This window comes from Erythrolamprus reginae, chromosome Z, assembly GCF_031021105.1.
Source record: "Erythrolamprus reginae isolate rEryReg1 chromosome Z, rEryReg1.hap1, whole genome shotgun sequence".
Lineage (NCBI taxonomy): Eukaryota > Metazoa > Chordata > Lepidosauria > Squamata > Dipsadidae > Erythrolamprus > Erythrolamprus reginae.
In genome coordinates, this window is record NC_091963.1 from 66539035 (window position 1) to 66554974 (window position 15940).

At 38.6% G+C, this 15940-nt stretch overlaps 2 protein-coding genes across 2 annotated transcripts in view; both read right to left on the reverse strand.

Annotated features, from left to right (window-relative positions):
* Positions 1–4147: 4147 nt before the first annotated feature.
* On the reverse strand, positions 4148–4510 carry LOC139153832 (protein LDOC1-like). Its single transcript, XM_070728253.1, has one exon. The coding sequence runs from the start codon at positions 4508–4510 to the stop codon at positions 4148–4150; it is 363 nt and encodes a 120-aa protein (XP_070584354.1).
* A 3456-nt stretch (positions 4511–7966) lies between these two features.
* The window catches only part of NME8 (NME/NM23 family member 8), a 245123-nt gene continuing 237149 nt past the window's right edge, over positions 7967–15940 (reverse strand). Inside the window, exon 19 of the mRNA XM_070728254.1 lies at positions 7967–8216. Within this exon, the coding sequence (XP_070584355.1) occupies positions 7967–8216 (250 nt within the window). The remainder of the gene's footprint in view (positions 8217–15940) is intronic.

Sequence of the window (15940 nt, forward strand, 5' to 3'; positions counted from 1 at the left end):
ATATCTCTGAGGAGGAACTCCTTTTGTGGTTCTCTTGGAACGTCTTAGAACCATGGTCCATTCATTTTGGTCATATCCGTCTTCATTTACATCGCTAGTAACATCATCTGCGACTGGTGAAGACTCTACATCAGGAACATCTGGAACATCTGAAACAGCTGGAACAGCTGGAACAGCTATCTGAGAGTCGAGTTGCGCTGTACCTTGGACATCTTTAGGAAAATAAACTGAAGTATCATTACTGTGTATTCTGGACCAGTTTGTATCTTCCTCAAATTTTGCTGAATTGGAAATAACACCTCTGTAGTTAGAGTCAGTAAATTTGTAGTACTTGGAACTATCATCAAAACCTATAAATCTCAGTCTTTCTGCCACTGGACCGCCCTTCTTTCTTTGAGCCAGTGGAATGTTAACCATGGCATACGAGCCAAAAATGTGGAGGTTTTGAATGTCGGGTTTCTTCCCATAGAACATGTAGTACGGAGTTTGTTTTAAAACACTGCTCCAAGTACGATTAACAAGGTAGTTTGCATACCTTAGTGCTTCGCCCCAGTAAGCATTGTCGAGATCAGCGTCTTCTAGGAGACAGTGATACGTAGTCTGTAGAACACCTTGCCTTCGTTCAACTATCCCGTTGTTAGCTGGAGTGTAAGGGGCTGAAGCTTGGTGCCGTATTCCTTTGCGTCTCATCCAGTTCTGGAATCGCTGAGACATGAACTCATCGCCACGATCACTTTGGATTCTTCTGATACGGACACCGAATTGATTGTAGCAAAGTCTGTAAAGATCTGAAACGTCTCTGATTTCTGTTTCATTAGATACACAAAACCATATCTAGAAAAACTATCAACAATTGTTAAGAAATACTTATTGTTACCCCTAGTAGGCCGAAATGGACCGACAATGTCGGTATGAACCAAATCAAAAATGCGTGAAGACAAACGAAGGGCATGCTTAGCAATGGGGGAAGCCTTTGATTTAGATTTGTTACAAACAAAACAATCGAGATAAATTGGACAATTACTATCGACTTTGAAATCGTTCACGCACTCGGGCATCTTGGATAAAACATCATATGAAGCATGGCCCAAGCGTCGATGCCAACGGTGGATGCACCTGGAATGAAAAGGTTTATTTGTTAGTACAGGTTTAGCATTTGCAACATTATGCGGAACACCTTGGGGTACATTAGCTTTATGAGCCTCTGATTTTATAATAGCAGCAGGTTTTCTCTCTGGGCCTGCGCTTTCATGGTTTGGAATGCTTATACTTACATCTACCAGTGAACGAAAAATCGGCTTCAGGTAGAAAACACCACCAATCGGAATGGCATGTGTGACAACAGTTCCATTTCTAATAATGTGGATATCATAGTTCAGGAGCATAGCTTTGTAGCCTAAGTCTTGGTTTAGGCGATGAAGGCTGAGTATGTTGCTTTCAGATTTTGGAATGTAGAGAACGTGTGGAATCATCTGGTCCAGTTCATCTATGTAGATAGTTCCTTCTCCTTCAACTCGGGATAGGTTATTTGAGAATCCATACACCTCCTTTATGTCAGATTCATGTAATTCAGTAAAAAGTTCTCTTTGGTGAGTAATGTGAAAAGCAGCTCCGCTATCTAAAGTCCATAAATGTTTTGTGCTGTACTCACAATTTGAATCAGGAACATTTTTAAAAAGCACGGTATTGATTGAAGAGTGTGATTCGCTTCCGGAACCTCGTTGAGCTGATTTGGAGTTACTGGGACTCCTGCGTTCCAAATTAATGCCTTCTTCTTCTTTTAATGGCGGCAAGGCAGAAAATTGCTCTTGAGTTGCAGCCGGCATCTGTTGCTTTAGTTGAGGACGTGGTGCCAATAATGGCTGAGCTGACTGAAGTAGAATTTGCACCGGTTGCACGGGCGTAGCAGGAACTTGTGGCGGTTGTACCTGTGATAATTGCACCCCTTGACTTGGTTGGGGTACTTGTTGCGAAAATGTCTGTTGAGGTACAAACCTTTCTTTGTCTGCAGAGTAGAATTGTCCTGCTGAAGCTTCTTTATTTATTTGGAAATCTGAAAAGAAATCCTTTTGGTGTAAATCAACATTTTTCTTCTGAACTTGAAGCGGTTGTACCTGTGAGAATTGCACCCCTTGACTTGGTTGGGGTACTTGTTGTGAAAATGTCTGTTGAGGTACAAATGTTTCTTTGTCTGCAGAGTAGAATTGTCCTGCTGAAGCTTCTTTATTTATTTGGAAATCTAAAAAGAAATCCTTTTGGTGTAAATCAACATTTTTCTTCTGCGGTTGTACCTGTGAGAATTGCACCCCTTGACTTGGTTGGGGTACTTGTTGCGAAAATGTCTGTTGAGGTACAAACCTTTCTTTGTTTGCAGAATAGAATTGTTCTGCTGAAGCTTCTTTATTTATTTGGAAATCTAAAAAGAAATCCTTCTGGCGCAAATCAACATTTTTCTGGCCATCTAAATTTTCTGGTGACTTGCATTGCTTAAAATGGTCACTGGATGGTGGTTCTGAGCCTTCTGGCAATAAACCAACATTTTGGTGCAGTTGGTGCAATTGCTTAATTTGGCCACCAGGTGGCACATTTTGGATCTGGCTTGGAACTGAGCCAAATTCCTGAGGATAAGTTGAACTGGGTATTTTCTCAATTTGGCCACTGGGTGGTGGTGCACCTAGTTCCTTGAGTGCAAAGGAATGCGTGACCTCATCATACTGTCTTTGGACAGACTCCATTGTCTTCCTTTGTTCTGGTAAACCACATATTTCTTCCTGGCAAAACATTAACTGCAAGCTTGCTATCTTATCAAGTATAATCTGTTTTCTCATTAATTTTGCACAACAGAAATCTATAAGGTCCTTCTTAGGCTGTGTCAAATCATTTGCTTTCTTGTCTAGTTGTAAATCTGATAAACATATCTGCATTTTTTAAATATCAAATCTTAAGTCATCTGCTAAGATTTTTACAGTCTGCATTTCAATACATTGTAAGAAGGACTGACATTCTTGTGAAGCTTGTTCAGAATTCATTATTAACATCTGCTTTTCATTAAGGGGGAGCTGTAGCTGAGCTGAGAGGATATTTTGCATATTTTCATGCTGATAAGGTTTTGTTTCTGTTTCAGTGGCTTTCATTTCAGAGTTCTCCGGGAACATATGTTTATTATAAAATCCTGCTTTCTGTTTTGCTACTGAAATAACATTGCCTGCATAATTCATTAGAGGACCTTGTTTTTCAGAGAAGTTAGGAACATCAGGGACAGTTTGACTGTCTTTTAATTCTAGCAAGCAATGAATTTTTGTAGAAAAGTCATCGTTACTCACATTTTGCTGTGCTCTGGAAGCAGGCATAGTGTTTCCAGCAGGAATGTTGTTTTGAGAGTAGCTAGGCAGCTGTTGAGCTGAAGTTGTGAATCTTTCTTTGGAGGCATCTCCTGCCGAAGTATCCATTTTTTTTTTCAAAAGCAGAGAAGTTACCTTTGCTTTATTTTGTAAACCATCGTCACTGCTTACTATGTTGAGAGATGGAATTTTAATGAGTCCTCGGCAGGCAGGAATCAAAGTAAAAACAAATTTTATTTAGAAAGTAAAAAGGAGTACATTGTGCCAGCCGGCACTTTATCAAGCAGCCTAACGGAACATGGCTGAAAACAGAAGAGAGTAGATTGGAATGCGTGCCTACGTATGCAGGTGGATGTGACATGTAGGAAAGATATGAATTGTGGGAGTGATGTATGAGGGGGTGTGATCAGAGGGAAAACACACATTAACTCTTTAACTACTGAATGTCTCTGTTGGCTGGCATTTCTCAGCGTGACAGGGGGACGCACCTCTTGAGCCAGCAGCCAGGCTTCAATGGCCAAGCAGTGCTGCTCCACCCCATCCAGGGTGCCCGGCAAGGCCTCATGCACCAGCTCATCCAACATTGTCTCTGACAAGCCGTCCTGGAATGCCTCCATCAACATGGCCTCATTCCACTGCACCTGCACCATGAGACTGCGGAAATCACTCATATATTCCGCTAATGGCCGCAAGCCTTGTTTCAACTGCTTCAACGTCCTCATGGTCGTCTGCTCCCACATTGGATCCGAAAACTGCAATCGCAACTGGGTGCAAAAAGCGGTATAATCTTGCAATATTAGATCATCTCACTCCAGCAATGGAGACACCCATGAGGCAGCAGGGCCGGCCAATAAGCTGCAGAGGAATGCCACCTTCTCTGCATCCCTTGGAAAATGTATCATTTGTGCATTGATAAACAGCTGCACCTGACTGAGGAAGGCAGAAAACATGCGACAGTCGCCCCAGAACCTTTCAGGCATGGCTACAAAACATTTCCTCCATGGTGGGGGCTGCGGAGCAGGAGCTGCCAGCTGCACCGAAGGAGTGGCTGGCTGCTGGGACAACACATCCACCTGGTTCTGCAGCTGAAGCACCATCTGCATCAAAGTTTGTATTTCCAGATGCAGAGCCTCAAACACTGCCTGTATCTCAGCCACACTAGCAGCCATGGTAAACCAAGTGCTGTCAAAATAAAAGCACACAGGAACAAACCACCTAAGCTGGAACGGTGTGTGTCTGAGGGGTGGAAGTTTATTCTGTTTTGCATGGCTTTTCGGCACGAGCCCTCAATGAAGTTCAAAGGTAGGAATTCAGACACACACAGTTGTAAGTCAATAACGCTGTTCTTTATCGAAAGTAAAAGAGGAGCCACACACACTTTTAATCAGGCAAAATGCTCACCTTCAAAGCAACCCCCTTAAGTGCTGTGAAGAACAATAAACAAACACAAAGCAGATAACAAGCAGCTGTGAAAACATCACAGCCACTCTCCTTCAAGAATTCACAAAGTCACAAACTTGACTATGATTTAGTTGAAAAGTCCTGGAAACAGTTCAAAGAGAGTCCTTGTAGACTCCTGATACAAAACTCAATGACTCCAGACCTATTCCACCACTCGTAGGACCCAGTAACAAAGAATGCCATGATGACTCATCCAAGGCCAACCTCTTCAACTCTTTTTTCGGCTCTGTTTTTGTTAACAGCAATGGTTCCTCCCCCATCTTCACAAATCGCACCTCTAACCCACTAAAAAACCTAACCCAAATTGTCTTCACTGTAGACAATGTAGAAAAAGCAATCCGTTACCTCAAACCCTCCCTATCTGCCGGACCAGATGGTCTCTGTGCATACTTCCTAAGGAAACTTTCTTCTGCTCTCGCTGAACCCCTAAGCATTATCTTCCAAAAATTCTTCAGGACCAGCATGCTCCCCAAGCTGTGGTCAAAAGCAATAGTCATCCCCATTTTCAAAAAAGGAGACCCTTCACAAGTGGACAACTACAGACCAATATCTCTCTGTTGCGTCCCTTGTAAAATCATGGAATAATTTATAAATCAATCAATCACCCTCTACTTAGAATCTAATAACCTATTCTCAAACAAACAATTTGGATTCAGAAAGAAACTATCCTGCAACCTACAACTACTTCACTGCAAAAACATTTGGACTACCCTCCTCGACCAAGGAAAATCTATTGATGCAATTTATATAGACTTTTGCAAAGCCTTCAACTCAGTGGTCCACGACAAACTACTCCTAAAACTCAAATCCTATGGCATCTCAGGACTCCTCCACAACTGGATTACTGCATTCCTGTCAAGCAGGCAACAAATTGTCAAAATTGGTAGCGCCATCTCCACCCCCGCCCCTGTCATAAGTGGCGTTCCCCAGGGAAGTGTACTAAGTCCTACTCTCTTCATTCTCTACATCAATGATCTCTGTGACCATATCGAAAGCAACTGTGTTCTTTTTGCCAACGATGTGAAACTTTTCAACACCACTGATAACACACTCACTCTCCAAAAAGACCTGGACTTTGTCTCAGACTGGTCTAACACCTGGCAACTTCAAATATCAACCAACAAATGCTCTACCCTCCACATTGGCAAAAAGAATCCTAACCGCACATACCAACTGAATAAACAATCTCTCACTGCTAACCCACATTCTGTAAAGGACCTTGGAATACTAATATCGAATGACCTAAGTGCTAAAGCCCACTGCAACAATATCGCCAAAAAAGCCTCTAGAGTTGTTAACCTGATCCTACGCAGCTTCTGCTCAGGCAACCTCACTCTACTCATATGAGCCTACAAAACTTTTGCCAGACCCATCCTAGACTACTGCTCATCTGACAACCTCTCCTTGACTCAGGGCAGCCTGGCTCACATGATCCACTACATGCTCCAGTGCCTGCACAACGACCCCAGGTTAGCCCACATCATCACCTCTGCCAGTTACTGGGTGGCCACCCTGCTGGTTTCCCATTATAAGGACAACATCACCTCCTTGATCCCAGGACTCAAGCGGGATTACAAAATGAGAGAGTACAAGCGCGCACTGGTGGACACACTAGTGGCAGAGTTCCCACAGGAATTGGAGGGCTTAGTGGTCGCACACGGAATAGGAGGAAGACACAGCAGGGGCACTGGCAGCACCTCACAGGGGAGGGTGAACATGGCTATAATGTGGGAAAATCTATTCCATCATCCCACACATCCCCCACCATTGGATGTGATGGCTCATAATACCAGAAGGCAGAATGTGACATGCATGGTGGATGACTCCCTGTCCACGCGTCTCATGGTACTTAGTGATGCCTCCACCCCCTTCAATTTTTGGGTAGGTTAATTGGACATGTGGCCAGAGCTTGCCCTCTATGCCCAGTACGTGCTGGCCTGCCCTGCGGCAAGTGTCCTGTCCGAGCATGTGTTCAGCACCACAGGAGGGGGTCATCACTGACAAAAGGATCCACCTATTCATCAACAACGTGGACATACTTACATTCCTTAAAATGAACTAGGCCTGGATCCCACAGGATTTGGCTGTGCCACCACCTGAGTGAGTGGTTAGAGTGTTTGCTACCACCATCTCCTCCTCCTCTACCACTTCCACCTATATCACCTCCACCACCACCCCAACAGCTGTAAAATTCATTATGTATGTATGTATGTATATATTCAGGTTTATTTTTATTCAAATTTTTGTGTGTAGTTTGGGTTCAAATTCTGACAATTGTATAACTGCAGCTGCACATCAATAAAATTATTTTTGGCACAGATGGTTTCTGAGAGTCTAAATGCATGTTCCTTTCCAGGGAGGTCACCTTGAAAAAAGGTGAAATACTTTGCACCAGGGAAATCGGGTTTGGGTTTGGGTTTGAGTTTGGCGAACTTACCAGAATTCTGCTGCCAAGTTCGGCCGAACCCGCCGAACCTGAACTTCGATGAGTTCGCCCAACACTACTTCTTAGTTAAATGTTTAAGCTTTCCAAATACATCCTATTAATAATTTTTCTGTTTTATATTCATTTCCATGAATATAGGCTCAGAAATAATTCTTCTAGGAATAATATTACTTTATCAGTAACTTAAGATGGTAAACATACATAATACTTCTTCCTCCCCATTTCAAACACAAATCATCATTGCAATATTTCCTTTGCTTCTAAGTATGCTAGTAGATAATGAAAATATAAGGCTTCAGGTCTCTGGTGGATGGGACAACAGGAAGGAAAGGGCAAGGGTCTTCAAACCTGCCAGGATTAAGGCTTGTGGATTTCAAATCCCATTCCTTTAGTAGCATGACTGGTGGAGGAATTCTGGGAGTTGAAGTCCACTAATCTTAAAGCTGTCAAGTTTGAAGTTTGTAAAAAGTGTACATGGTTTTAAAAAGTATACATCATTGTAAAATGTATTCTGCTACACGGGTATTTTATTAAACAATATAATATCACACCATTTGGTTCAGATTACTTTTTTCCTTGTTTTTCTCTTCTAAAATCTAGGTGCGTCTTATACACCGGTGCATCTTATACACCGAAAAATAATAAAGTAAAAAAGATATATGTAAATGTACTAATTTGTACAGATCATTTATTGTTGACAACAGATCAACTCTGAAAGTTACAAATAAACGTATTTGTATTTTAGGCTTTCTAAATCAATATCTCCAAAGATAAAGTTAATGCTTTTTTTAGCATGTTCCTCATTTGAGGACCCATGAACAGCATTGTGCATAATATCAGTTGCAAATTTAGCACGTATTGAATTAGGATGTGTTTCTTTTGCTTTCGCTGGATCAGTTGGTCCCATTAATTGTCGCCATTCCTCCACAGCATTTTCTTTGGTTAGAATCATGACCATTGATGGCCCTCTAGAAAAACAATACAAACAACAATGTATAAGATGCTGACAATTTGATTTTGCAATGAGAACATTATGTTGATGTTGCATGCTGCATAAAATAAACAAGTCAAGTCTATTTGGGATACACTGTCTATTTGATTATTTCACAGTGTCAGAGGTTTATGTTATAGAAACCAAAACCTATTAAACATACATTATATAACAGTAGACGACTTCTTTACGATTCCCATCTCTGCTTGTATTTGTGCTTTTCTCTATGTCAGTCTGCCTGTTCTCTCTCACTCTCTCTCTATGTGTATATGTGTATATGTGTATATGTGTATATGTGTATATGTGTATATGTGTATATGTGTATATGTGTATATGTGTATATGTGTATATGTGTATATGTGTATATGTGTATATGTGTATATGTGTATATGTGTATATGTGTATATGTGTATATGTGTATATGTGTATATGTGTATATGTGTATATGTGTATATGTGTATATGTGTATATGTGTATATGTGTATATATACATATATACATTTGACAGAAAACCAACCATATGGCTCTTCCCTGGTAAAAGCTGATTCGGAGGTGAGCCTGTAGCACAGAGGTTAATATCCAGCTTTGTATGCAGCATGCTACAGGTTCAAATCCTAGTTTTATTTATTTATTTATTTATTTATTAGATTTGTATGCCACCAGTCTCCACAAACTTAGGGTATGTCTAGCTGGCAAGGCCATAACAAGGCCGAAATAGATCTATACTAGGCTCCCTTCCTTTTTGCTTTTCAACAAAAATATGTAACAAACACACACATACATAGATGTATATATGTATGTATGCATGCATGCATGTATATATATGCACATACGTACACACATACATATATATGTGTGAGTGTGTGTGTATGTATATAAACCTATGTAAACATACATGTATATAAACATATGCGCATGCGTCGCTCTAGATAGACGCACCGAAAGTAAGCTCCCTCATGTGAAGGAGGAAAAGTGAAAGTTAACCCCCGACAACTCTCTCTAGCTTGGTGAAAAGTGGATTGAGAGGAAGCGAATTGAACGGAGCTGTTGAAAACTTTATAAAATGAGTTAAAAAGAAGAAGCAAGCAACAGTTTTTTTAAAACGTGCGTAGCGAGAAAAGTGAGAACAAAGGAAAAGATGGCGTCCACTTCGGAGCTGGAAGGGAAGATGGATTCGTTGCTAACGGCATTTGCCAGCATGGGACAGCTGCTCCAAGATATGAAAAAGGAAATTTCGGCAGTTGGTGCTGGGGTGTCGGAATTGAAAGAACAGTCTAAAACACAAGATCAAAGAATTGGGAAACTGGAGGTGGGGAAGTCTCGCCAGGAACTCCGCATAATTAACTTGGAGGACAGACAACGGAGGCCTAATCTTCGCCTGAGGGGATTCCCTAAAGACTTCGCAGAGAGTAAACATCTTATTCAAGCAATTTACCAGTGGTTCAGTGAGAACAATGTTAAATGTGACCTAGAAGAATTTGAAAGAGCGCACTGGGCTTTTGGATCTCGGAACCGAGGTGAACAAAAAGATATTATTGTAAGGTTTGCCTCGGAAAGGAGAGCAGCGGAAATATTCAGAGAGTTGAAGCAGATTCCAAACTTACGTTACAAAGTTATTCCGATACGCGTTTTAAAAGATCTGTCTGCTGAAACTCTCAAGATGAGAAATCAGATGAGAGAAGTGACCTCCCAACTTTACGAAAATGGAATTAGGTTTTCATGGCGTTATCCAGCTACAATATTTGTCTTTAAAGACTCCAAGGTTTTCCAGGCGAGATCTTTGGAGGAGGGAAGAAATTTGCTTTACCAGCTGGGATTAAATCCGGAGGGAGCGTCCCAGGGAGCGTCCCAGGCACCAATATCGAAAAGCCAGCCAGAAGCAGGAGAGGATGAGTTGTTTATGCTCCAACCGATTCGTGCAGCAGAACAAAGCAAGGCAGAAAAAATCACAGCTCTGCAGAAGGAATTGGATTTTCTTCAGGAGAAAGAGAAAGAGAAAGAAAAGAGAGACGAGCCGAGGGTTACGCGTCAAAAAAAGAAATAATGAATTGAACTGAGCTGAATTGCTAATATGGTATCATGGTTTTCAACTAATTAATTTCTTTTCTGTGTATTTTTTTGGTTTTTTTCGCTAACTAACAAGGGGAGAAGAGGGAAGGAGGGGGGAATCTTTTGATATGCTATTAAATGGGGAGAGAGGGGGGAGCTTTCTGGTGGAACGCAAATCCAGGGGTGCCTCTCGATAACGAAAGGTTTTTTCGTTGCCTCCCCCGGGGGGGGGGGGTCAGGGAAGAGGCACTAGGGTGGGGATTCATGGTAATTAAAAAGCATTTTTCCGGTGGGCTCTGTTTTGCAGGAGGGGGAAATGTATTTAAAATTATGTAAATGGGTGGTATAGGGTTATTGTCGTTGAATGTAAATGGTCTCTCATCACAGAAAAAACGTTATAGAATCATGAAGCTGGCTAGGGATAGTAAAGCTGATGTTCTATTCTTATCAGAAACTCATAAAGGAAGGGAAAAAAACAGATAAATTAGTTACAAACAGCGAGTGGCAACAAGTTTATGAGTCGAGAGGGACGACCAAATCAAGAGGAGTCGCCATCTTGTTTAACCAAAGAGTGTATTTTCAATTAATTAATATTAAAAGGGACAAAGATGGTAGAATGTTATTTATCAAGGTGAAAATAAAAAATAAGTTAGTAACCTTAGCGGTAATTTATGCCCCTAATGTAAATGCAACACAATTTATAATGAATGTAAAACGGAAACTAGATAATTTTGCAGAAGGTATAGTGATTTTAGCAGGCGATTTCAACTTGGAATTAACAGCAGGGAGGGGGGGAAAGAAAAAGTTACATTTAAATAAAATCAATATGACGGATTTACATGAAAACACAGTAAACAGGGACACCTTTTATTCTGCAAGATATAATAAATTTAGTTGTATTGATTATATGTTAATTAATAAGACAGCTGAGGCAAAGCTTAAGAAAGTGGAAGTGAAAAGTATTTGGTTATCAGATCAGGCACCTTTATTAGCAGTAATTGAGTTAGAGGCTGGCAGGAAACAAAGGATTTGGAGATATAACCCTCTGGTTTCAGCTAATGAGGAAAATGGAAGTAAATTACAAAGGGAACTGAATGGATTCTTTTGTATTAACGCAACAGGTGAGATTAAGCAAACAATAGTTTGGGATACACATAAGGCTGTTATGAGGGGTAATTGTATCAGTACTGAAGCTTTTATTAGGAAATCCTGGGAAGCTGAAAGGAAAAATTTATTAAGAGAAATAGATTTAATCCAAGAAACCTTAAAAATTACAAGAAATAGAGATTGGAATTCACTATTATTACTTAAGAAAAAGAAATTACAATTACTTGATGAAGAAAGATGGAATAAAATGAAGATGATTATAAAACATAGAATTAGGGGATGGGGAAATAAATCAATGAAGCAAATGGTACATTATTTGAAAAAAAGAAAAGAGAAATCCCATATCTCTGCTTTAAAGGACAAGGAAGGTGTAATTAAACATAGTAATGCAGAAATGGAAAAAATAATGAGTGATTTTTATGGGAATTTATACAAAAAAGAACACATTACTTCGCAAACTATAGAGGTCAAAGAGATATTAACGGAAGAAGATATACAAATGCTAAATGCAAAAATTACAAATGATGAGATATCTAGAGTTATTAAAGGGTTGAAACCTGCTAAAGCCCCAGGTCCAGACGGTTTTACTGCTGAATATTATAAGATGTATATGAATGAATTATTACCGCATGTGGAAAAAATGTTTAATAATGTAATTAAGACTTTTGAAACTCCACAGATGTGGAAAATGTCAGAAATTATAACTATCCCAAAACCAGATCGTGATTTAACCGATCCAAGTTCTTATCGCCCTATCAGCTTATTAAATCAGGATTATAAAATATTTATGAAAATATTGGTAAACAGGGTGGAGAATATTTTACCAAAAGTAATTGGAGAAGACCAATATGGATTTGTTAAAGGAAGGAAGATTTATGAACCAATAAGGAACGTGGTCAATGCTTTACACCATGCTACCAATACCAAAAGAAAACTAAGTATTCTAAAATTAGATGTCTACAAAGCCTTTGACAAAGTTAATCATGATTACCTATTTCAACTATGTAAAGATTTAAATATGGGAGATTCATTTTGTAGAATTATAGAAACAATATATAAGGATAACATAGCTCAAATTAGAGTAAATGGTAACAGAACAGAAACGATTAAAATTCAGAATGGAACTAAGCAGGGTTGCCCACTATCCCCAATGTTATTTGCATTAGCAATTGAGACTTTAGCAAACAAAATTAGAAACGATAAGGAATGGAGAGGTTATCAAATAGGGAAATTTGAACTGAAATTAAATTTGTTTGCAGATGACGCTATAGTCCTGTCTGAAACCCCAATTGAAATGATGAAAAGAATAATGATATTGCTCCAGGAATTTAAAGATCAATCCGGACTTATGGTTAATATAGAGAAATCAGAGATAATATGTTTAAACACTGGCCCTAAAGAGCAAATTGAGATACAAAAACATATCAGGATTGAAGTTAGGTTGTAAAAAAATGAAATACTTGGGAATTTGGTTGTTCAAGAATCCAATAAAAATAGTAATGGCCAACTATAAATTAATATGGAAAAAAATCCAGAAGCAGATAAAAAACTAGAAGGGTAAAAAGTTAGGAAGAATTGCCAAGATTAGGGCCCTTAAAACGATGATAATACCAAAAATGATGTATCTGTTTCAGGTTTTACCAGGTATTTTTCCTGAAGCAAAACTAAGAGAATGGGATGGCAAATTAAATTTTTGGATTGAAGGAAACAAAAAGCTTAGAATAAGAAAACATTGGCAGTTTGCACAAGAGAAAGAGGGGGGTTGGGGCAGTACTATATAGAGATGCATTTCAAATAGAAAGGTTAATAGAATTACAGTTATGGGAGGAAAAGAAATGGGTACAGTTAGAAAAGGAAATTAATAATATAAATAATAAAGAGTTATTATTTAAAAATTGGAGTAGAACAGAAATTAGTAACTCAAGTGACCCTCTCAAAGCATGTTTAGAAATATGGTCTAAATGGCAGAGGAAAAGTGGAATTAGGATTTCCAGGCTATCAACGCTATATGTATTGAATAGAGGGGATGACGTTAACTTAAGTAGAATTATCAAAGTATTAAATAATAAAGGGATAACGAGAATTGAACAATTATATGAGAAAGATGGAAGAGTCAGTAGAACTCGATTGGAATGGTGGATTGGTAAACAGAAATGGTTGCAGATTAATGCAATAAGCACATATTTAAATAAAAGTGAGAATAAAGAAGCCTTCTTACGAGAAGAAAATTGCTTAGAAAAAATAATAAGAGAAAAGATAAATGAGAGTAAAGCACAAGCCGGTAATATATACAGAATGCTATTGCAGATGGAAGAGGAAGTAATAAAAAGTTTGACAAGATGCTGGCAAAACGATTTACAAATAGATGAAAGGGAAATGAAAGAAATAATAGAAAATATATATAAGATTAAAAACACGAGAGTTAGAGAGATGAGAAGGAAAATTTTACATAAATGGTACTATACACCAGTACAAATTGCACACTTCCAGGGGAAAGAGAAGGGTAAATGTTGGCATGGATGCCAAGAAAAGGGAATCTTTATGCATATGCTCTGGGAGTGCGCAGAAATTCAGAAATTTTGGAACGAAGTACAGAATGAAATTAATAAAATGCTAAACATTAACTGGATAATTACAAAAGAAATAGCAATTTTAATTAAATACAGGGAACTAGGAGAATTCAAGGAAATTAAAGCCGCAGCATTGGAAAGCGCCCAAGCGGTGATGGTATTAGGTTGCAAAGACTCTACAAAATGGACACTACAAAATTGGTACTGGTACATGGTGGACCACATACATTTTGAAATCATGGAAATAAGATTAAATAATTTTGATGAGAACAAATTGGAGAAGCTGATGGTGCGATGGAATAAGGTAAAAGATTATATGTTGAGTAGAATCTGTGATGTAAATATGAAAAATAAACTGCACTCTTTTAGTAATATTCGATGCAAGATAGAGCCAAGGAACAATAGATAAACAAATTAAATTCTTTGAATCCTCCTGTATGGGTGGTGGGGGTGATGGGGTGTGTTTTGTTGTGAGGTGATGGGCACATGCACCGTGCACCGTTGTATGTTTGTTTTATGTAACTACTTTATAAAATCAATAAAAAATTTATTTTTAAAAAAAACCTATGTAAACCTGTGGTATCATGTCATATCATATGCTAGACTTGGAGGTGCCATTTTTGATGACTTTCTTTCCCTTAGAACCTTCAGGTAAATAGAGATGCTCCATAAATAAAAGTGATTTTTTTTCTTTGTGCTGTTCAAAATAGATTTGTTAGATAGCATTCTTCAAAAAGTTATTGTGACCATGGCAAACCAAAATTGCTTACATCACATCACATCACACAATTAAGTTCAGTTAATACAATTTATCCTCAGCAATGTTATCTTTTTGTCACATAGCAAAAGTTGCAATTGGGTTTGGAAATCTCTGCACCAAAACTATTTGAAGGCAAGCAGGTAATGTAGACAACTGCAACTAACAAAATTTTAAAATTGGAATCTACAGTGATGCCAAAAACATGACAGAAATTCTGCAGAGAATACTAGAAAAATACCCACAAAAAATTTCATTGGGAATTTTTTTTCCAGGAAAATTTAAAAATAAAAAATAAAAATAATAACGATGACCTCTGGATCAGCACTGACAAAACCAGGAGGAAACTACCTCTGGCAACTAAATAGGCAATGCAATAATTCCAAGCATAAATTCACATTGAATTCAGTATTTGAAACTCAGGTCCTAAGATGGAAGATAAAACAAGAGGGATTTTTTTTGAGTGAGAAATGACCTCTTTCCCAAGTTCCATAAAATTTTATCATTTTTGTTACATTACTATTGAATCCGAAGTTAATCTGCTCAACTATTGAAAATATGACAAAATGAGATCAAACGACAGTGAAGTCAATCTACCTGCAGATATAGTGATTAGAAGTACCCAAAAAATGATGATCTCACTTGATGGACACAAAATCATTTTTATCAAATAACCTTATCAGTAGGTGTTCTGGGTTTTTTCACCCCCTTTTCATTTGTGTCTTTTTTATTATTTAATACTGCTTTTGTAGAATGTATTTACAAATTGCCTCTGAGAAAGTGGACGGGGCTCTTGCAGCTGCTAATTCAATCATGTTTAATCTCTGTGTCCCTCCTGGCTGATTAAAGCTGCCCAGAAGGGGACATGTGATTGGGGGTAGTTTCATAGGTTTTCAAAAAATGGTGTTGTGTTGAAACTGAATGTTTTATATGCTTTAAGCTGATTTGTCTGTCTATTTTTCATCCTTTCTTTTTTCTTTGTATGTTTTGTTTGTTTTGACTGTTTTTATATGTAAAAATTTAATAAAGATTTTTTTTAAAAAAAGATGGTGTGCCCCCTCCTGAAGGGTGCATTGATCAGTCCAAATTTGGAGAGCGTTCAACCAGTCTCCAACTTCCCTTATTAAGGAAAGTTGTGAAAGACATGGTCATATAACAATTGGTGAAGATTCTGGATAAAGTGTGGCCTTCTGGACTCTTTTCAGCCAGAATTGAGAC

Excerpts from the sequence above, each read along its gene's own strand:
- LOC139153832 (XM_070728253.1), bottom strand. The coding sequence starts at position 4,510 with ATGGCTGCTAGTGTGGCTGAGATACAGGCAGTGTTTGAGGCTCTGCAT.